The sequence below is a fragment of the Chamaea fasciata genome, unplaced genomic scaffold, assembly GCF_029207755.1.
Source record: "Chamaea fasciata isolate MVZ Bird 193981 ecotype frontalis unplaced genomic scaffold, bChaFas1.0.hap1 SCAF_2, whole genome shotgun sequence".
Taxonomy (NCBI): Eukaryota; Metazoa; Chordata; class Aves; order Passeriformes; family Sylviidae; genus Chamaea; species Chamaea fasciata.
In genome coordinates this window covers 83,268,113-83,290,221 of record NW_027094087.1, presented here as the reverse complement: position 1 = coordinate 83,290,221, position 22,109 = coordinate 83,268,113, and the positions used below count along the sequence as shown (strand labels likewise).

At 36.7% G+C, this 22,109-nt stretch overlaps 1 protein-coding gene across 3 annotated transcripts in view; it reads right to left on the bottom strand.

Annotated features, from left to right (window-relative positions):
- HERC2 (HECT and RLD domain containing E3 ubiquitin protein ligase 2) overlaps positions 1-22,109 on the bottom strand; it is a 103,093-nt gene that overhangs the window by 7,310 nt on the left and 73,674 nt on the right. For all 3 annotated transcript variants that reach the window (XM_066176515.1, XM_066176517.1, XM_066176516.1), the window contains exons 65-86: positions 21,721-21,946; positions 20,818-20,989; positions 20,086-20,272; positions 19,178-19,318; positions 18,835-19,026; positions 17,414-17,567; positions 16,622-16,729; positions 15,390-15,521; positions 14,725-14,883; positions 14,515-14,633; positions 14,016-14,141; positions 12,941-13,096; positions 12,681-12,796; positions 12,357-12,555; positions 10,983-11,197; positions 10,570-10,747; positions 9,574-9,735; positions 8,384-8,475; positions 7,380-7,519; positions 6,157-6,344; positions 5,304-5,501; positions 3,517-3,600 (exon numbers count right to left, since the gene is read on the bottom strand). In XM_066176515.1, coding sequence (XP_066032612.1) covers positions 3,517-3,600; positions 5,304-5,501; positions 6,157-6,344; positions 7,380-7,519; positions 8,384-8,475; positions 9,574-9,735; positions 10,570-10,747; positions 10,983-11,197; positions 12,357-12,555; positions 12,681-12,796; positions 12,941-13,096; positions 14,016-14,141; positions 14,515-14,633; positions 14,725-14,883; positions 15,390-15,521; positions 16,622-16,729; positions 17,414-17,567; positions 18,835-19,026; positions 19,178-19,318; positions 20,086-20,272; positions 20,818-20,989; positions 21,721-21,946 — 3,444 coding nt within the window. The remainder of the gene's footprint in view (positions 1-3,516; positions 3,601-5,303; positions 5,502-6,156; positions 6,345-7,379; positions 7,520-8,383; positions 8,476-9,573; positions 9,736-10,569; positions 10,748-10,982; positions 11,198-12,356; positions 12,556-12,680; positions 12,797-12,940; positions 13,097-14,015; positions 14,142-14,514; positions 14,634-14,724; positions 14,884-15,389; positions 15,522-16,621; positions 16,730-17,413; positions 17,568-18,834; positions 19,027-19,177; positions 19,319-20,085; positions 20,273-20,817; positions 20,990-21,720; positions 21,947-22,109) is intronic.

Genomic DNA, 22,109 nt, shown 5'->3' with positions numbered 1-22,109 from the left:
GCAATTTATCTTCTCCATCTGTCCTGAGTCCAAATGGACTCCTACATGCACATAGATCACCAATATCCATGAGACTGTTCATTCAGAAATAGCTGAAACTTATCCCACTATACTTAGTCACACTACAAACTACAGTGCATCTCAAAATCCAGGTGTTCTCATGCTGCATATTTCTGATGGCTCTGGACAAAACAACCACCAGATTTCTTTCAGGTTTTAGTGAAAGGCATAGACACCCAGATTCTCCTCATGTGTAAGATGTTCTCTATAAACACAAGCTGGTTTTAATTCAGTGGATTTCTGAGAAAACTGTATGCCCAAGAAGTTTTAAACTGAGAAACTTAGTCTTAAGCAGCTTGAAAAATACTTGTCATCCTCTCTTCAACCCAGTAGAATTCTTTTCCAGAAGCTGGGAGAAATCTAGTACATAAAGCCATGCACTCAGACACTAACAAAAAGGGTTTACAAAAAGATGACAGCTTCTAAGTTGGAATCAGCTAAGAAAGAGAAACATATACAGTTAAGACAGATCTATGAAGGAAACAAACTCAGTTCCAAGACAGGTCACAAAATCACCAGACGAGGTAGCCATGTATCACTGTAATAATTATAAAAGCACAGACACAGTTCTCACTCGTACCCCGAGTTTCAGTTTTCTGTGCTCAAACTTAAATGCTACAGAATAAATAAAATTATAAAAAGATAAAGAGTAGAGAAAAGACTATTCTACAGACAAAAAAACCTTTTGCCTGATCAGTGTAGGAAAATAAAGGCTATCATGAAATGAGTATCCTATAAAAGTAAACTTGATAAAGGAGAAGACAATAACCAGGAAAGAGAGATGTTATTTAATTTGAAATGACACTCAAAAAGAACAATCCAATAATTCATTCATATGTGGTGCCTACTTGAAGATCAGATCATTTTTACGCATCATGTTAGTGAGATTCCTACAACCCACATTTCATAAGGGGTCTTTGTAATGAGGAAGAAACTAGTCTTAAAGTGGTATTTCACATATCCACACGTATCACATTCCTTCCTTGAGAGTAAAGAACATTAAACCAGGAGATTCTTTGCCATATTACAGTCATGAAAGTAGACATTCTCCTTAATGACTGAAATTCACTTCCTTTGGAAAAGGAAGAAATTCCTTTCAATTGCTGTGCAAAGATGTTTTAACAGCATTATGAAAGTATCTGCCTATAGGGCAAACACGCTGTCCATTTGACACTGCATGAACTACACCACAATCTAAACACTAGGAAAATCTGATCTGCAAGTAAGAGGGTCCGTAAGTCAACCTGAGCACTGGAACCCTGTCTAGTCATTTAACTGTTGGCTCACTTCTGGCTTAATTTTTGACTGTTTGTATTACACCTTTCCAGAACAGGGCCCAGGTGCTGTTTTGGAACATTTTACTTAATGCCTATTCCCAAAAAGTAGTATGGATAAACCTGCATGAAATTTGGTTTTTTCTGCCCTATGCCATCTTCCAAAAACATCTCCTATTGTTTGTGCATCCAAGCTTGCCTCCATGCTACAGTTCAAAGCACAAAATACCTACAGTCCATTTTCTTCTATTGAAACACCAGGCTGGCACTTAGCTGAGTTACAGTACAGCCATCACATTGTTTTTCACATACTCTGAGCAGAAAAACTACAGAAAACTACCATGTCCCACCATTACAAGGCTCCCAACAGAAAGGACTCAGGGCCAAGAAGTATGTAAGGTGAATGTGATCTACTCTAAAGGAATCTGGTCCCTGTAACACCGGACACCAGGATAAGGGAGTGTTGCTTTGCTTGGGTTTACACTGCCGTTATGTTCAGTTCTGGTGCTTCCAAAGAAACCACTAAAAAAACAGCATGGCTGGCTGAGGAAGTATTGTAAAAGACAAGTCAATACCTGGAAAACAAATTTAAAAACACATCTGTTTTTTTTATACCAAGGAAGAGGAAGTGAACTGACTACACCATATAATCTATAAACTGCAAGAGGAGTCTTCTGAAAGCCAAGGGGTCTTAAAGTCCAGCTGCACTTTAACTTACAACTGCAAATAAGATGAAATTTATTAACACTGACATTTAGCTTTACTGAGACTATGTAAAACAGCCTTGAATCTTCAATTAAATATTATAAAGGATCAAACAGTTTCAGAATCCACATTTTCATTCTGAGCAAAAGCTAACTCACGATATTGTAAGCCATATCTGGTACTGTGTAATCAGGCCACATTATGAATGTGACCTTTTTTAGTATTCACTTGGCTAAGTTGACAGTTAGTTACACCAATATTTTATTTTTCCCAGAAGCTATGAAGAAGGGAAGCTGCCAGTTCTTTTCTAGGGTTCAAGACAGATTTAAATAACAAATACAAGAGAAAGCCTATCCCAATTAATGAAGGAAGACACTAGGAGACTATCCCAAAACCTACTCATCTCTAGTTTCCTGTTTAAAATACCAGCAATATTTATTGTACTTTCTGAATTCGCACACTTAAAAAGTAATTAAAAAATCTCTGGTACTCTCTTCAGCTTCCCAAATAATACAGTTAGACTCAATAAGTAAAAACTTAGTGATTCTATGATTCTAATAAACTAGAACAACACAGTCACAGAACATAAGCACAAGAAATTTTAAATATCCACAGAAAATTGCAAAGAAGTAGAAAGAGGGTCCAGTCAAAACAGGATGCATTTCTGTTCAGTAACAGAAAATAACAAGTTTAAATTTTCACAATTTCTCCACTCTAACCTCACAAATGGTAACGGTTTTGCAATATGAAGGGGGAAAAAAAAAAAAGGAACCCTCCACAACAGGAAAGAAATGCATCAGGAATCTAGGATCAGGCTGCAATTCATTTAAATGAAAACAGTGTTTTACTATTCTGTGTTACAGAAGTATCTAGGGAAAAAAGGCATATCTGGCCTAAGGCACAACATTACATTTTCTAACATCAATGATAAAGAAAAAAGCCTTTTTGTATCAAAGATTTCTGCAATCAATATGACTACATGTGATGACCAACAAAGGACAAGAGTTCAACATCCTGAATTTTAATTATATTCAAGAGCTTTCTTTCCTTGCTTTTTTTTTCCTCACCCTTAATTTTTTTTTTCTTTTTTTACCCTTCATTCATTTGCTGAGCATTTGGAAAGGTCAGAAAAGCAACAGAATCACTACTCTTTTAAACTATCTAATGTAGTGAGTTCTGAAAAGGTAGTCCTTTATCAAGGACATACTTTGCTCCTTAAGAGTCTAAATCATTCACTTAACATTTCAACAAGTGTCACTCCCTCCCCAAACAACTGCAGTATGGATAAAAACATACTGAGAAGAATATAAGCAGCTCTGAAACTGCGGTTATTCTTCTTTATTGTTTGATTCTCTGATAAAAATTCAACTCTTTAGCATTCAGATACCAAACACCTGAAACAAAGAAAGAGCTTTGACCAACACAGCACTGTAGTCTAATCATACAGAGAGTGAATCATAACTTCAGCTGAAGTTACCTGTATCCTGTTGAGCTCCACCACTGGCCCATGCTGACGATCTCTCACCATAGTAGCTTGCACAACTTTTCTGAAAGCTGCCTCCTGAAAAAAAAAAACCAAACAGATAATGGCAAAACTGAAATCAAGTAAGAACCCTGCACACATTTTGTAGACAAACACATAGTTCAACCCAGGAAATAAAAGAGCACTCGAATATGAAGGTGCAAGATGTAAGTGAGTGATCATGTTATTTGTGCTAAGATGTTTCGTGTCTGAAACAGTGGGGATACTAAAAAAGTAAAGAGGAAAGTCTCATCTGTATCACTTAAACCCATGGCTTGAAAGGTTGCATTGCACCCAGATACAATTATTAACCAACCAACATATTGCTGAGTACACGTATAAATTAGCTTACACCAGAAAAATATAAGTATAAAGAGAATAATTAACATCAGAGAATGACAATCAAAAAAGCCAAAGAGATCATATTGCTATGGAATGCAAAAAATAAACAATAAATAATTTTTTTTAAAAAAGCAAATTCAATTATCTGAGGCTCCCTCACAAAATATTTGGATATAATTTTACAGTCGATTTCAAGCAAGATTAAGAAGATTGTGAAGTCTTTAGAACCTCTGAAGGTAAGCTTGAGTTAAAGCCTAGATATGAATATGGCATCACAACCTCTGATGTCTCATGAATGCTTCTGATGCATTTATGCCTGATATCCCATTTTATCTTATGTCTGAAGCCTTTCTGTAACTATTCTGCAGACTCAAGTAGGTTAGGTTGAATGTGCCTCCTGTACACACATCTTATATGTAACATTACGTATGTAAGGACTCACAATTAATGGCATTAACAAATAAAAGTCTCATTAATGGAACAGCAAGGATTTCCTTTCTAGGATTTCCTTCCTTTCCTTTCTTGATGACTTCCCTTGGCCTGGGAAGTATGTACACAGCTTGGTTGTTCTACTACACAATTTTACTGGAGTCTAGAGAAAGAGACCCTGAGACAACAAATACGAAGAAGAATAGTTACAGGCCATGTGTCTTATTTAAGGACACAGAACAGCACTGCAGGGGGAAACTTATCTATGAAAAGAGAATTGGTTATCTCCCAGCAGATTCTGTCTGTTTGTATAATGTTTTCTTTTTCAGTCAGACATATTACTGTGACAGTGAGAAAATTCAGACCCAAAACTGATGATTATACTGAAGGCAAATCATGTTTTTATGGCTTATCAGACCTGAAGTTTTGAATAAGTGTTGCAGCTTCGAAACATAACAGTTATCTACATTTCCTCATGACTAACCTAACTTAACTACAGAAACCCCCTTTCACTACCAATTGAGATTGAACTCCTAGGTATTCTATTTTCACTTTGAGCTTAGTCTAAAACAAGTTTGTACCTGCACAGAGCTTTGCATTAACTAGTATATCACCTGACCTTGATAACTGAAATACAAACAGGTATGAATTGGTCATTGTCTGCTATCCTGCATTTTTTCCAGGATATCATCCACTTAATACTCTAGAAGAATTCAGCTATACTACAAACTGAAGATTTACAGCGTGAATCTTTTTTTCAAGATCAACACACAAAAGCACTATGATGAAGAACTGAGGAAAACGCTGCAGAAAGAACACAAAGAAGTCTGCATCATCAGATTGCAAGTATCTGATACACAACTTACAGAAAAAATGGAGATACACAGTTCTTTTTTCTTCAGAAACAACTTAAACAGCACTTCTCTGTTATGGTTACAAATCTCTCCCTCAGAAACATTTTGATAAAATACCTTTCCCTGTGATATCAGTATTCCCCGTAATGTGTCAAACCCAACTGAGGGTCCTTGGCCAGTTTCATCAAGTCTTCCTTCAAGATCAAACATTGGAATGCAAGGACAGAAGAGTTCTGAAATGTGATGCAGGAGCAGAAGCCTGTTTCTTAATGAAATGATGGGAATTTCCTGCAGATGATTGTACTCCATAGGAACCTATTATAAGGCAACGATATCCAAATGTAAATTAGAATTATTATACACTTTATTGTATTCAACAGAACCACAATCATTAGATTTGTAGGTAAACTTGTATTAGAAATTCAGATATTTGTTTATCTATCAAAACTTCATACATGGAGTTCAGTTGTTTATAAAAGATACTAAGAGTATTCATCAAAACTGAACCAAGAATTATGTGATGGCTAGAATACAAATGATGTTTCATATTTTACAATTTATCCATAAACAAATACATTCTACATCCTGTCATCACTACTTCCAGGCATAGCTGAAATACAGAATATTCAAAAAACAAGTCTTGTCAATATTAAGCAAGCAACTAAGAACTCCCTTGGAAGGCATAACATTTTCATAGCTGCAAGGCAGAATTAAATTCCTGCCAATTCTCAAACTGAGTTACTTTACCACATTTGGATTAAAAACTGAATGAAGAGGCTTTTCCAGCTCAGAAAAATGAAATGCTTCAGAAATACTGAAGTAAAACAAAATAACTGGCTCAAACTTGAAGTCAAACTAAAGCACACTGAGCTTATGCAGGGATTTGGTAAGGAAATACATCTACTGAAAGGTCAGCAATAAGCACACTAAGTATGTTTAAAATCTGAATTCAATAAGCCAAAAACATTACCTGTGTAGGCAGCTTGCCAGCATTAGCAGGTTTACTGGTCGACCAAGCTAAAGTATGTGCTGAGCCACAGGCTACCCTGTTGATCTTTTTACCCTGAAGCGCTGCAACCAGGCGTGGTCTTTGGATGGCATTAGTTGTTCCATCTCCAAGCTGCCCCTCATCATTATCTCCCCATGTATACACTTCCCCTAAACCAATAAAAAGAATGTATTATCCTCAGGCTAATATACAACCTTTTTATAAAATTACCAATTATTTAACCAGATAAGGCCTTGGGCTGTAAACAAGCTTTCTGTGACTGATGGCCATCCTGAAATCCGCTATCTAGTGCAGACAAATCTTGATTGACTCAGTCAGGTCCATAGTCTCTATAGAGCAGCTAGCACAAGATGCATATCTTTCCTCATAGTCTGTATAACTGAAATTTTCTGCTCCCGAACAGGAGATGGTAGAGCACCACACCCTGTAACAGAACATCAGGAAAGCCTGTACTTGATAGTTTCATAGCAAAAGCAAAGCCAATATGAGAAAAAAAAAAAAAAAAATTAAAAGGCTTAATATTTTGTATAAGACAAAAATGCTATAATAAGCTGTATTACCGGACAAGATAATAAAACAGTTACTTTCTGTTGCAAGATAATTGGGGAATACTTTTAAAGTAACAACCTCAATCCTGAGCATTCATTTTCTGCAACTACGTTCATTACTCACATTCATTTTTGGCATCTATATTTCACTAGCACCTATAAAACACTCATTTGTGCAGACTTGTTAATTGTGGGAGTGAATCTGCTAGAAGGAACATTCATTATCTCAGCCTGCTATGTAAGAACCAATATTGCTTGTGCAGTGCTTCATTTACCAAGTTAAATACTTCAAGAAACTCCTAAGACACTGCAAAAAAAAAAAAAAAGCCAAGTCCATTCAATGCTACTGCTTGACCATTCTGTAATCATTTTCAGAGCTCTATATTTTAGTTTGATTATCAGTGCTTATGCAACTTGAATTTATTAATTTTCATTAATTTAGTTTTATGTGATCCCTTTAAATCAATGCCATGCTTGCTGCTCAATATGCAACATCTGCAAATACAAAATATGTCTATGCACAGAGAGAACCAGCATTTTTAGCAAGGACAACCTGTCAACAGTTGACTGAAAGATAAAGTTTCAATTTTTCCAAATTCAGTGCTAAGAACTAGGTAAATTATTTGATTTTTATACCATCTTCAGTGCAGCAAACACAGTGCAAAGACCCCGTAGCAATTGCAATAACTTTCTTTCCTTGCAGTCCCTGCACTTGTCGTGGTCTTCTAACATGGTCGTCAGATCCATGGCCTAAGCGATGATAATCTCCCTTGCCCCTGCACAGAGAAGTCAACATTTAAAAACTGTTTTAACTGTGGAGAAAATGAAATCACAGGCTATGTCTGACATCTGACCTGCAGATATACTTATAAAGTCCAATACCAAAATATTCTCCAAACGTTCAATTACTTTGCATGGATGTAATTCTGCTGACTCAGTACAGATTCTTACACATCCAAAACAATATTCCTGCTTAATCTGGGTCGCTCCTTTTGTCACTTTTCCAGAGGGTGGTCTTTATTTTTAACTCTTAAAAGTGTTTTCAAGTCAAGTATTAGAAACATTGTCTGCAAAAACAGTGTATTTATGGACCTCAGAGACTGCAACTTCATACAATTTAAAGATACCTAAATGTCATACAAACAAGGTAGCTGAGGGAAGTTGGAAAGGTATTTTGCTAAGTCTTTTTAAACATTTCATTCTAGCAGTTTAAACTACAAAATTTGGAATGGTGTAAGGAAGATTAAAACAATGATTTCTAAAGTCAAATTCTCAGACAACAGCCACGAGCTAGACAATTTTGGTAATACATGAGAATGTTATTTATGCTATTGCCTTCTGCCCTGCATGGCACCCCATGCATATAATGCTACTGACCTCCTTAGAAGTTCTGCGTCTTGCAGTGGGCAGTGTCTGGAATGACAACCCTGTGCTTAACTTTCCAAGACAAAATACTTGGATTTTTCATTCATGCCACTAGAAAATCTTCCCCAAAGTGGGGGATTTTATTACTAATCAAGACTCAGGAGCTCAAAAAAATTTTGAAAAAGATCAAAACAGTGAAGGAAGTGTAACACCGATATCTGTTACAGACAAAGTGACACCTAACACTGTAGAAATAACAAATTGAGAATACTCACCACGTATACACAGCTCCAGATTTGGTAAGGGCCACAGAAAACTGTGATCCACATTCTACTTTAACCACTCCAAGACCTGTGAGGGAATCAATCTAGGAAAATTAAATCAAATGAAAATTAAATGAGTTAATTAAGGAGCCTGTAGACTGAACTGTCTTAAATAAAATATAACACACTACTGTATGTCTGTTATGTATATTTACAAATTCAAATGTTTATGTAGATGATTTAGAAGAATTACACTCCTTTCATCTTTCTACCATTTTCTGCTTAAGTACTAAAAAGAAGCTCAGATTTCACAAACTGTTGAAACTCAGCTCCAGTATGTTTTGCCCATACTTATTCTGCAATTGCCCAGAGTAGAAATGATAAGGCTTTATCTACTAATACTCATAATCATCCTTAGCTTGTATGACATGGATGTGATTCTGCTGACATAACAGAAATATTTCTATCTCCAGCAGACCCTTCATATTTATTCTGTGTAGGACTTTATGCTGCTTTACCATCAGTCCTATGGGATGGAACTGATTGATGAAACATAAACAAGCTATTTTCGCATTATGTTACATCACACTGGAAACATTTGGAAACAGAATGGGGATACTTCCATCCAAGTAATTAAGTGTGATTCTGGATTTAGGATCTAAAATCCACTGTGCATAGGTATACACAGTGACAGACACATTTCTCAAACACAAGCAGCATTCACCTTCATAACAAATGCTGAAATTCAAATTTATTGGCTATGTGGATTTCTTCCATAACATGTGAAGAAATTCCAAGCCAACCATGCATTCACAGAAAGGGTTTAATATGGAGTAAGATTACTTTTCAATGAATTGATATCCCTTTCTGGACTGACCTTATGACTATTGTAAATTTATTAGCACAAGGAAACATGAAGACTTCTTGACAAAACCTAATGTTTTGACGTGAACCAAAATTAAAATGATAATTATTTAAAGCAGCAATGTTTTCCAAAGAAAAACATACAAGTGCAACTTCAACAGTGACCACAAAGCTTCAAGTCTAGTTATTGTAGCCTACAAAGCTCATTCTTAACAAACACCAGAAGAATCCTGATGTTCCAGGATGGATGAAAGTTCACACATATTGACAAATCCGTCTCCACCATCCTCCACCAACACCATAGTTTCTGAAGAGATGAAAAAATTACACAGAAATACCTTCATTGGTACTTTACAGCCATCACTGCCTCCTCTCCCAAGTTTTCCATAATCTCCATCACCCCAGGACCAGACTGTATCATCATCAGTGAGGCACAGTGTCTGTGCATCTCCACTGCCACAGGCTATATCAATCACACGGTAACCCTGGAGAGCTTCCACCTGCAATGAAATCACCCATTTTTGTTCACTGTAAAAGACACAGTTATTAAGTTTCACAAAAGATGACAAACTCAGCTCAGAGAGGTGATGACTGGAAACTACAAGTCTGAAACAGCACAGGAACAAGGAAATAAAGGCAAGTCTAAAAGCTTTGCTCTTTTCAAACAGCAAAATGAAAACCAACTATGAATTTTAAATACAGGATTTTTATTTTTTTATTGGTGAACTAGTTGAATTTTTTTACCTCAGTGTCAGGGAAAACAATACAAAACATCTAAGGTTATCAAAGACTACATTCTGTTGAAATAATTTCAGGCACTCTGGGCATGTACTGAATACAGTAAGGGGAAAAAGAAAGTCTTATTTTCAAATAGTCTTTTACTAGTTTACAATTTTTGAGCACTTACATCATAACCGGAATTTAGTCGACATCTTTTGAAATGATGCCACCTAGTGATGAAGTATGGGATTTGGAATCACAAAGTAAAAGGTTGGTGACTCACATACATCACATCCTTCCTATCCTTGCCACTGCCTGAAACAGATTCCAGGGGGCACAATCCCATCATTCAAAGCAGCCAAGAAACTTCACTTATTTCTTTGATTTTTTCTTTAATCTCTAAAATAAATTCCTTGTAAGCTGTTTGGTGACCACTAGCAAAGTTTTGCAGCTCCTGTTTCATTTTATCCTTTCAATCATGGCAGCTTGTTCATTCCTTAGAAATATATGCCACTGTTTTGCCCTTCCATTCTTTGTAAGCAGAAATACAAAAAGCTATAAATCAGAAGGTATTAACTGGACGAAGACTGTTGAGTGCTCCAAAGGTCCCTTACCAGTTTAGGTTTTAGCTGGTCCTCACTATCTCCATGGCCAAGGCGTCCATACCGTCCCTTTCCCCATGTGAAGAGGTCTCCTGCAGCTGTGATACAAGCACTGTGTGCTCCCCCAGCAGCAATGTCAACCACCTCTATACCTCTCAGAGATTCAATCACACGAGGGCGATCACACGGGCTGAAAAGAAAACATCTGTCTGGACAAAACTCCTGGGATAGACCATTCACATTCACCAGTGCATGGAGAGTCCTCTTTTAAAATGAGAATGCAGACCTAAAATCGCTGAGTAGTTGCTTTGCTCTAGTTTAATATCCTAAGGATTTATTGTTGACTAGAAAAATTCATTAATATACAGCAACTATAAGTATCCATTAACGTTTTTTTTAAAATAACATTTTCAAGTGTTACTTACCTTCGGTTTCCGTGACCAAGTTTGCCATCTTCTGCTTCACCCCAAGAATAAACTTCCCCCTCAAAAGACAATGCCAAACAGTGCTTTCCTCCTGAGTTCACTGCAACTTTCTTAATGAACACGTGTTGAATGGATTCCAGTAAAGTTGGAGTAGAAACTGATTCTGTTCCTCCAATTCCAAGCCTACCACCTGCTCCATATCCAGTGGCATACAGCTTTAAAGCAAAGAATAAAATTTAGTTTTGTTTGCCTCAAGCAGAACATTCCCTAGAAATGAATTCTAGAGAAGAATTCTTAATGTATATATGTCAGAATGCAGTTCAAGGGAAGTCTAAAAAACCCCTGATACTTACAGGCTTCTTATTTTCTCTCTTTTAGAAAATCAGGAAATATTTTGAAATATTTCACAAAAAAACTTTGGGAAAATGTGGCTACATTCAAGTCAATAAGAACTCTCACTGACTTAATGGATTTAGTGTGAAATACTAAAGCTTATTTTGTAAAACTATCAAGAGACCACAGCTTTGCTTGATAGCATTACAAAATCATCTATCGCCTGTAGCTCTCCTTCCAAGAAGCACTACTTTCTTTCTTCTGTAAAATATACACACCTAAACACAGTTGCTTCTTTTCCTTCTATCCCACAAATAGTTTTAATTACTGCTCTTTTTTTAATCTCTCTGAAATAATCTGTTTCAACAGAATGATGTCAAGAAATGCCACTAATCTGCCTTTTACCCTTCTGTGAATTGTTAATTAGGATGATACTGACCCAAAGGAATCATTACAGTACCTCACTAGATGAATGTAACTCTTACACAAAGCTCTAGCTAAAATTCTCCATCATGTCCTTAACAGCTGCCATCTGTATAAAAATAAAAACTTTTCAAACTCAGGAACTGACTTTCTTCTCCTATACCTTACACTAAACTTCTGCACTGAGATTTCTTTTCACTCAGGATTTCAGCACCTGGAAATTAGATCCTGCAATGTATAACTTACATTTAGCCAACTGTGAACAATCTCACATTACACCTCTCTCCTTTTAGAGAGAAATAATCACCCCTGTTTTAGGGAACTCCATGAGCATGCTGCTTGTAGCCAACTTAGTTTGACAAAATCTGACCACATTTTTGAACTGAGAACTCAAATACGTTTCTTGTTTCAGCCATCTAACGCATTAGTAACTGCAGTCCTAGAAAGTACTGGTGGAGTTGGTACAGTTCCGATTCTTTAAAAAAAAACAAAGTTACTACTACCAATAATAATGCATAGTATGCTATGCACACTATTTTTCATTTAGCCAAACCCATTCTGATTGAGGGTGAAATATTTCAAGAGAGTCAAACAAGCAATCATTTGTTGTATCCTTACTTTCCCATCAGCAGTCACTGCAAACAGAGTCTGTTCACCACCAATTAACTGCACGGGTCTAAGGGTGGCAAGAGCTTCACACGGAGTTGGGACTTTGACCTTTGCTCCTTCAATGCCACCAAGTTGTCCTCTGTGATTATGACCCCAACCATAAATAGTTCCACTGCCTCCAGCTGAAAGTGTCCAATCATCAGGTCGTCTGCAGGAAATGCAAAACAAACAGAATCTTAAAAAAGCTTTCTAAAAGTCACAAAAAATGCAGCTTATCATTGTACAACAACAAAGCAGCACAAGACCAAAACAGTAACAGTTGAAAGAAATTACCTATTCATCCACTGGACAAGCTGCTCATCCTGTTCTCTCTTAAAGACATCATGGCACTCATGAAGAACATCCATATTTTCATTATCTGCCATTAATTCTCGGATTTTCTTTGCCACCTGTGAAATATTTTGCATTAAATAACATTATTCAAATTATCGATTACTCCTATCACAGTTGGCATAAAATAATTCATTTGTGTATCTTTTCACATGAGACACTTCCACATGTTCCATTAACCATTTGAAGTACTCCTACAGTACCTCATCAAGGAAGAGGCGAGGTAAGGGTGTCCTTTTATCAAGAGCCACAGCAACCCTGGATGCCATGCAGTATCTCCTGAACCAGGCCCATTTGTGTGTCTCTGCACAGCAAGGGAGAGTGTCCAACTCCAGATCACAAGCAAGAGCCACAAGCACCTTCAGACAATCAAAAAAACATTTTAGAGAGGTATCAAAAATATGCAAAAAAAATCAGCACATAGGCCAGTAGGGCCTGAACAATCTCAAAGCCATGTAAAGTCACTAAGAGCCATCTTCATTACCCTCACAGATGGGGTAATATCAAGTTTAGCCCACTATCTTACATGGTTAGGTATCTAATTTCCTCTTTCAATCCAGAAATTTTCATAGCCTCCCTCTAAAAAACATTCCCAGACTAATCACATTTTCCACATCAAATTCCATGTGCTTAACATTTTACCTTCCATTTCTAAACAGTCTCATTTCTACAATTCAATGAATTTTCAATTGATTTTCAAAGTTTGATTCAATTTGAAATCGGTGTTTCAAATTAATATTGTGAAGAACATATTTCTTCCTCCTTCTACAAACTTTTAAGATTTTCTTTTCTGATAGGTACACCCTCTTAGTTTTACTTTTATACTACAAAGGGGACTTTTTCACCTTTTATTCTTCCTGCTCTTCTCTAGACTTCCTCAGCTTGTTTATTTTTACTTTGAAGTCCAGGGTCCATTTAAGACATTGTCATTTTTTTCAACTGGATGTAAATAAAACCTTCAGAGTACTAAACTAACTAAATAGAAATACACAACACTCTTATTAGGAAAACTCAAAATCACTTATCAAAAAGCGTGCTTACAAGATATTCTCCTGAGTTTCTCTGCCTAGCTAGGTACTCTCTATTTTTCAGTTTCATAACTGATTCTCCTTTTAAAAGTACGATTCTGGTTTTGTGTATTTGATTCTCCTTTTAGAAGCAGTATTCTGATTTTGTGACTAAACGTTACTGATATAGGACTAAGTGAGCTTATTAACAGATCTCAAAAAAAATGCCAGAACTACTTTAATGTATTCTTTACTGATGGTACTGCATTACCTTAAAGAAAGGGCTGTGGAGCAATTGTTTGCCACCTCTCACAATGGGGTCTTCATAGTCAAACTGTCGTTGCAAAGCTTCTGGAAGGCCTTTAACCAAAGCAGCTAAAGCACTCCCTGTGAAACTCTAGAGACACCATACAACTAGATAGTTAGTCATAGTGCACGCATTACAGGAAGCACATTATTTAGATGACTGTGACAAAACACAGCTTCCCAAACTACAGCTAGCTGTGGGAAATACCATTTCCATCCACTTGCTCAAAGTTATTTTTACACCTTTTTGGCAATTCAAAAAGCACAACTGCTAAGTCTTGGAATTGGCCATTTTTTCTTTTCTAAACTGGAGTACTTTTACAGACTTTCAGACCTGTGCAAGCAGACTATTCATTTGCCCATTTCCTATTTTGCCATGAACACAAAAAAACATCATACATCAGGGCTGACACTTTAATCTTAATGTGAAAGATGTGAAGAGGAGAGCACCACTGCCTTCTTACCAAAGCTCGTGTTTCTCCCTCATTATCCCCTAGGATCCGGTTGATGTTAATGGACTGGCCAAACTCCGTGGTGAGCAGCTTCCGTAGTCTCTGCAAGGCCCACATTCTGTGGCCAGCAGCTAAGGAAAAATAAGCACACAAAGAAAGCAATTACTTAAAACAAGCATCCTAACTTCAAACAAACAGACCTAATTTTAAGACTATACTCACCTAAGGCACTCAGTTGAGCACAAGCTGCAAGGGAAGCTGCCAAGCGAGGAACTATGCTCCTGTTGGAAGCAAAATTTAAGCGAAAATCCAACAAACACGTAACCAAGTCCATTGAGGGACATGAAAGAATGCAACGATCTGAGAGAAGGTCTTTAGGGCCTGCAGGAAACAAAAAGGAACAACAAAAAAAAAGCTGAGGAAGGTTTCTCCTCAGACTGAAATAACAACAGAACATAGGCAGGATTTAGCTAACCAAACACAGTACTCTAGAGTGCTAGTCTGCATGAGTTATCAATTCTACTTGCCTTTAAAGAGACAGGAAGAAAGATGTACTTTCATGACTTAATTTACATGATTTAAAAGAGATGGATTTAAAAAAATAACAGCATTTCAGATGACTTGTGTCCCAGAAGCATCCTCTCTTTACTGATGAAGAGGCAAACTAGAGTGACTACAAATTTTTTTTCCTTTTCTCTATATACAAATGCAACTCTCAGGACTTAGCTGAAAATGCTTCCTAAGTATGAATGAAAATGTTTTCTTAGTATAAATGTTAATGAACTATGGAACTTTGGCATGTAAATACCATGCAGTAAGTGCAGTGTAAAAAGCAAACAATAAAATCTACTCTTACCCTCCTGTAAATGTTGTATGTGATACCTTACCTGCAGCTGGCATGATAGGGTAGACTGTGAATCGCCATCCCCATCCATTCACAGACCCATCACTGATGAACTTCCACTTTAACTCATCCCCTGGAATTCGCAGTTCACTAGACCAATCTGACCACTCACGACCTGTTACAGTAGACAAGACAAACAATCTCAGCTATACTGTCTGAGCCAATACCCTAGCCACTCATCAACAGCAACCAGTTAAATTTTATAAACATCGCACAAAGGCATCCAAGAAAAAAACCTAACTAAATCAAGTACATGAACATAAATGTAGAGATGTTACATTAAGTCATAAGAAGTTGAAAACCAAGTCTTGAAAAGTTCAATTAGCACTGCTAAGCAGATAGCCTAGTACTACAATCAAGAGTCAACTACAAGAGCTTACTTAAATCCCTTGTCCTATTTTCAAACTATCTTTCACATTACAAAAATAGATAATAACCTACACATTAAATTAAGCTTTACAGCTTCCAACCAGGGACCAAGCAGAAATATCTCAGCAATGAAATACCTTTGGGGAAAAATGGGTCAACACGAAAAGCCCACATTATGACTGCACAGGCATTAACTACTGAGATCCTTGCACATAATGTAGTCTATGGGTAGGTTCAGCATAAAATTTGATGAGATTAAAAATATTCCCCCAAAACCTACTACAAATTAATAGTGCTTAAAAATTAAATCAGAGATAGCAAGACTAAAGATGCGAAGAATTCATGTAGTGTCACATACAAAGGCCAGAGCAGGAAACAGAAAGAAAGAACACCAAGCTATTATTTTGGACATTTGACAGCAGAAGAGCATTTGTCTTGCCCGTATGAAGACTGAAATTTCTCTAAGTACTACCTGAAAAAGGAAAGAGCTAGTAAAGTAAGTATCCTTCTCCGATTTGTTAAAATACGATTTGATTACATAGAAATTCACACAAGTTGGCAGAGGTGCTGAACAGTGAGTTTTACACTCTATCCGCTCTTCAGAAGAACTGGACAACCTAACATTCACTTCCCATAGAGTCTCTATATCCAAAGATGCAAGACCAATCTTCGTGTCTAGATCTTACAGACTTTTTAGTTTAAAAGACAGCATCAATTTACACAGGTTTGCCTCTTGTTTACTGGCATATCGCTAAGAGGAAGTCAGCCAGAGGCAGTGGCTCATTTCATTCAGCATTTAAGAGGGAATCACAGACGACACTTTAGAAAAGCACTCGCCCTCCGTACCTGATCGGACAGACACGATCCTGTTGACGCCGTCCATTATGGTGAGGGGATCGTGGCGCCGCTCGGTGGAACACTGGCGGTCAAACTCCACCCTCAGCCCCTCAGCACCTAAACAGCAACAAAGAGTTCACACAGCTCAACAGAGGAATCAATATCACAGACAAATGCAGTATTTTAGCAATCCACATGAAATCAAACAATTGTTCAGAAGCCATAGTGCCCATTAATAAAAATAACTTCTTTTGATTTAATGACATTGTTTGCCCATAATTTCTTCTCCTTGCAAGGCTTAAATCACAGCAAGCTCATGTGAGTAGGGGCTGGCAGACAAAAGACCATACCAGAACATTCAAAACTCAAGTTGCAAAAGACAAAAAAATGCCTATTTACACTGAAGTCTGTAACTTTTGGTAAGTACTAGGTAAATTACTAAAGGAAGCACTAAATGGAAAGCATTAAAACACAGTAGTATTTTGCTTGCTCAAGACTAGAAGATGAGTTTTCAATTACTAAACCTGAAAAAGACACAGTCTTTCTCAGCTTCATAACTGAATGGAGAACAGCAATGATATGCAACTGGAATCACACCCAGTGAATCCAGAAATGCACATTGTATAGAGAGATTTTCATCAACATGTAACAAATCAGCTTCAAGAAATACTTTTTTATAGCAACAGGACATACAACATGGCTTTAAAAGTTCAATACATATTTTTGTAAGCTAAGGAACAATTTAATGCAGGCAGGCTTAAAAATAATTGAATCTTAGCAACATAACTAAGAATTCTGTACCTGGTATTTTAACTGTGCCACTAGAAGATGTATCATCAGTGTATGGATGGCTGCTCTCTACCACAACTGGTTGTGAAGAGAGGCGACCACTTTGTGAATCAGTTGCTACATCTTCTAGTTCTGTAACACAAAGCTCCAACAACATATCAGCAACCTGAGAAAAGAAAAATACTCACTTTATAAACAGTATGATTAACCCAAGAAATCTAAGTAAATTACCATTCTTTCCAAATTTAAAATAAGTTGTTTTTGGAAATCTGATTCATAAACCATCTTATTACCTCAAAAATATTCTTTTTGATCCTGTTAGGGCTAGAAAAACTCCTAAAACTAAAAGCCAAAAAACTTCAGTTCTCAGTAAGTAAATTACAACACAAATAATTGTTTTCCCTTACAGAAAAAGCAAACTATTAAATCTAAGCTATGGAGTATACACCAGCATAGAAAGGTATAAATATTTTGTTAGTACATAATATTGCAAAACGCTGTTTAGGGAGGAAATGCCAAAATTTACTAATTTTAAAAGACTTTCTAATAAAAACTCCGGATCTAAAACACAAAAAACCCCACACAAACCCAAAGCTGTTCAGTTACTCACTACCAATGATAAAAAACCCAGAATTAATGCACATATAGGGTGTGTGTAATTTGACTGGTAAAACTCAGGCCCAACATAAATATTCATAGCTAATCACCAAGAATTGGGCAGGGGGAGTAACAGTTTCAGAAATCTTAAAAAATGTATTGTTACTCATTAGGAAAATTACTAGTTGAAAAGTAAAGCTACAAGAAATATTAAACTACTTTCAGTTCATTAGTGCACATGCATATTCTAGAACTAATTTCTTTGATAATAATTTATGACAAAAATAATTTTAACATTCTGCCAGCTGTGCCAAAAAATCCCATGCCCATGGATACTTTGTAAAAAGTTAGAAACTTCAATGCATGAAATGTAAATCTTAACAGTTCAGAAGAATTATTGTATCGTTAACAATACAATATACTAAAAGCATTTTTAGCTAGCAATAATGACTGCATCAATTTGAGAAATAAACTCAGATGCAAAAAAAACCTGTCATGGAAGTTTTTAAACTAACATTCTACAAGTCGAGTAAATAGAGCTTGGTTAATACAGCTTCATTCCAATACTCACCAACACTTGGTCAATACACAAATACATACTATCTTAATGTTTAATTGCAGCATGAAAAATGGAGAAATTAGTTTAAAACTGACATCTGCAGCACGTAATATTTTCATTAAAATGGTTGAAGCTCACATGCATTAAAGTTCAACTCAAATTTTCATGTGTAAGAAGTTTCTCAGGATGCCGAGCTGTACTTCCAATACAAGGAAGTATTCCAACAAGCTAGTAATAAAAAGGACCCAGTTAAAATGCAACAGGAACAAAACCTGACCTGTGGGTAAGCCGTGCCCATGCCAGACAGCACAGCTGAGAGAACATCTCTTCCCTTCTCGCCCGCTCGGTTGGACACCGCGAGCTTCAGCAGGTCAACCATGACCCGTGTGTCATCTGGGACCAGGAGACTTGTAAACTCATCCAAGTACTGTGGTTCTGGGCCAGATACCTTACTCTGGCTTTCTACATCCTACAAAACAAATCAACAAACATTCTTCTATCTTTGGATAGATTTTTTAAAATGCAGTCATTCACAGAATAACTTCTAAAGCATAAAAAACAGAAAACTGCTTGATAAAAGACAGCAAGGACTTAAGTTTTGAGAAGAGTATTGACATTACTTCTTTGGTTTTTGTCATGGTTTCTGCAATAATACTGGCAGCTCCAGGATCATCTGTGACTGGAATGAAAGGACGGGAAGAGGCAGCAGCAGCTGAGGGAGTTACAGCAGATGGTGTCACAGCATCTTCTGAGGGAACAACCTAGCCAGAACAAACAGTAACTAATGAAATCTTCAACAAGACACTGTAAAACCTTTAAGAATTTAACTATTTATTAAAAGGGCTAGTGCCCAAAGATAGCAGCAATTTAAAAACAGTCATAAGTTCAAAACCAATAGATTCAGTGCCTGTATTTTTAGCTTCTATTCTATGGTCCTCGTGTGAGTAAAACAGCAAACACTCCCCTCAATGCCAGCTGCTACACAAATATACAATAAAACATCTGCAGAGAAGTTTACAAAGCCTTAAAAGGCAAGCCCTGACAATACATATCAAGTTCACAGTTTGTAAATGCAAAAGACCTCTTCAGTAGCAAGCCTTTTCTTTTTACTCCTTTTGTTAGCAGTTGGGAATCAACACAGTTAAATTTCATTCAGGGTCTCGTGTCTACATCAATTGATCTAAGTTCACAACTAAATTTCATTAAATAATGGTCAAATATTCTGCTATTCTTGACATTTTTTAAATATTGCTTCTGTAAAATGACTTCAGTATCTCTAAAATATTGCTAGAAATCATCACAATTGCATGACAACCATCACAATTAAATGACACAATGCTTTCTGAAAGTTCAAAACTGATCTTACACTAAAATTTTAGTTTTTTTCAAATCTGACATGTGCAGAGAACCTAGTCCTGAAATTAGAGCATGAAGGAATTTTTTATTCTCTGCTACTGTCAGACTAATTGACATATTTGTCAGCTTTACAGTTAGAAACTAATGAAAAAAAAATAACGTGACACTTTACCTCCCCTCTCCTGTCCTGCCATGGGTTTGGGCTCAGCCTCTCCTCAATATCTCCTACAAGCACACACTCATCTCCATTTGCAGGGCTGATGGCAGAAGCAGCATCTGATGGGGGGGCTGGTGATGAAGAGGGACATTCTACTGGTGCAATCATACTTGCAGGCATCAATGCTCCAACGACTGCATCCCTGAAATCATTTAGGATGGATTAACATAAACCTAATTGTATTCCCTTGTTGAACTAGAAAAATTTTATTAGCTTGTCTTAATAAAATAAGGTAAAGTTTCCAAGCTCTAGAATTTATAGGGTAGTTCACTGCTATTCTCTTTTGGGCCTGACACTTCAATATTTAACACGAGTTTCTCTTTATAAATTGTAGCACAAATTCTCTGTTCTCTACTAACATTGTTGGCACTGCAAAGTTTTATAGTTATTTCCACTGTGCCCTCTACTGCTTCCTCTATATCATCCATCATGATGTACTTACACGGCTTCTACATTATTTATTTGAGCATTTCAGAATGAATGATTTTTCCCCAGGCAATGGAAACTTTTGTAAACATAACAAAATAAAGCTAACATCGACATAAAAAGAAAATTTAAATGATGCTTAGCCCCATCCTGAGGAGTTCAAACTTGTTAAAACAATTTATACCTCACTCAAGAGTTCCTGATAGATGGCAAGCTATGTCATCTTTTGCTCTGTGACAGAAAGAATGTTCCCATGCCTACCTGGCATACATGATTTGTAATGCAATCAATATGTGAGACAATGCCTGCTGTTTGGCAACATTCCCATCAAGTGACAGGAGAATCTTAGCAAGGGAAGGGCGATTCGGCTTGGAACTATTCGCCCCACTGATTTTGTTACTGGCAGCAGAAGAATCTGCATCTGAAGGAACACCTAAAAAGAGGCAGGGGGAAAGAGAAGGTAAGCATTATTTATTGGCATAATACATAAAGGAAAATGGTTTATCTAATTTCTTGTTAAATCAGAAGAGATGACTGAAACTAACTCTACAGGAGATTCTTAAACTGCAGCGTCTACAATATAAAGTTAATACTGAGGCTTTCCAACAAGGACTTTCAAAAAACGGTATTTGATATTACTACTCACTTATGAGGATTAAGGTAATACAGACAAATATTTTAGTGATCAGCACCTTAAACAAGTTTGACGTACACAAATGTTCTGAAATAAGAAGAATATTTATTATGTACAAATTGCCTTGGTCATGAAAAAGCTTAATTAGCAAGATGTTTGATGTTATTATATTCAACACAAAACACTGCTGTTTGATTCCCTAATTCTTAAGTCACCTACCTTAGAAACAAGAGGTAATGTGTAAGAAGATAAATACTTGTGTAGCATTCATCTATCATTACCTCCATAAAGAGAAACTCCTTTGGGTGTTTGAGAAAGCATGTTGCATTTTAATTTAAAAGTTCCACCTTCATGAAGACTTTTGGTTGGTCTTTTTTTTTCACCAGAGGTATATTTCATTGGTTTGTGATTTTGTTTGGTTTTTTTTAAACCATTTTCTTTTACACTCTTCTATCACCTATTAAACCACACACAAAACAAACACTCCAATGGCAGTAAATGAAAAACAATGTAAGACAACAAATACCAACCAAGATAGGAAGCACCTAAAGGGTCCCTCGCTGTCTGGAAAAGGACTGGTTCATGAACAGATGGTGTAGCTACATCCACTGTTGTCCATGCTACACTGTGGGAAGACCCACAAGCAACCCGAGTGATTTTCTGGCCTTCCAAGCCCTGGACAAGAGTGGGTTTTCTGTTGACTGTAGTAGTTCCATTGCCTTGCTGCCCATGGTCATTGTCACCCCAAGCATAAACCTGCCAGGAAAAATTTCCATGTATCACTTAGCTTCCCTGCTTATCTTATTTAAATGCTTTCTTAAAAATTCCTAAAAAGAATGTTTGTGATTTGTGCTAGTAATCTAAGACGCTTTAGACAATCTATTGTAACATTCCCCCTCTCCATTAAATAAAGCAGGCA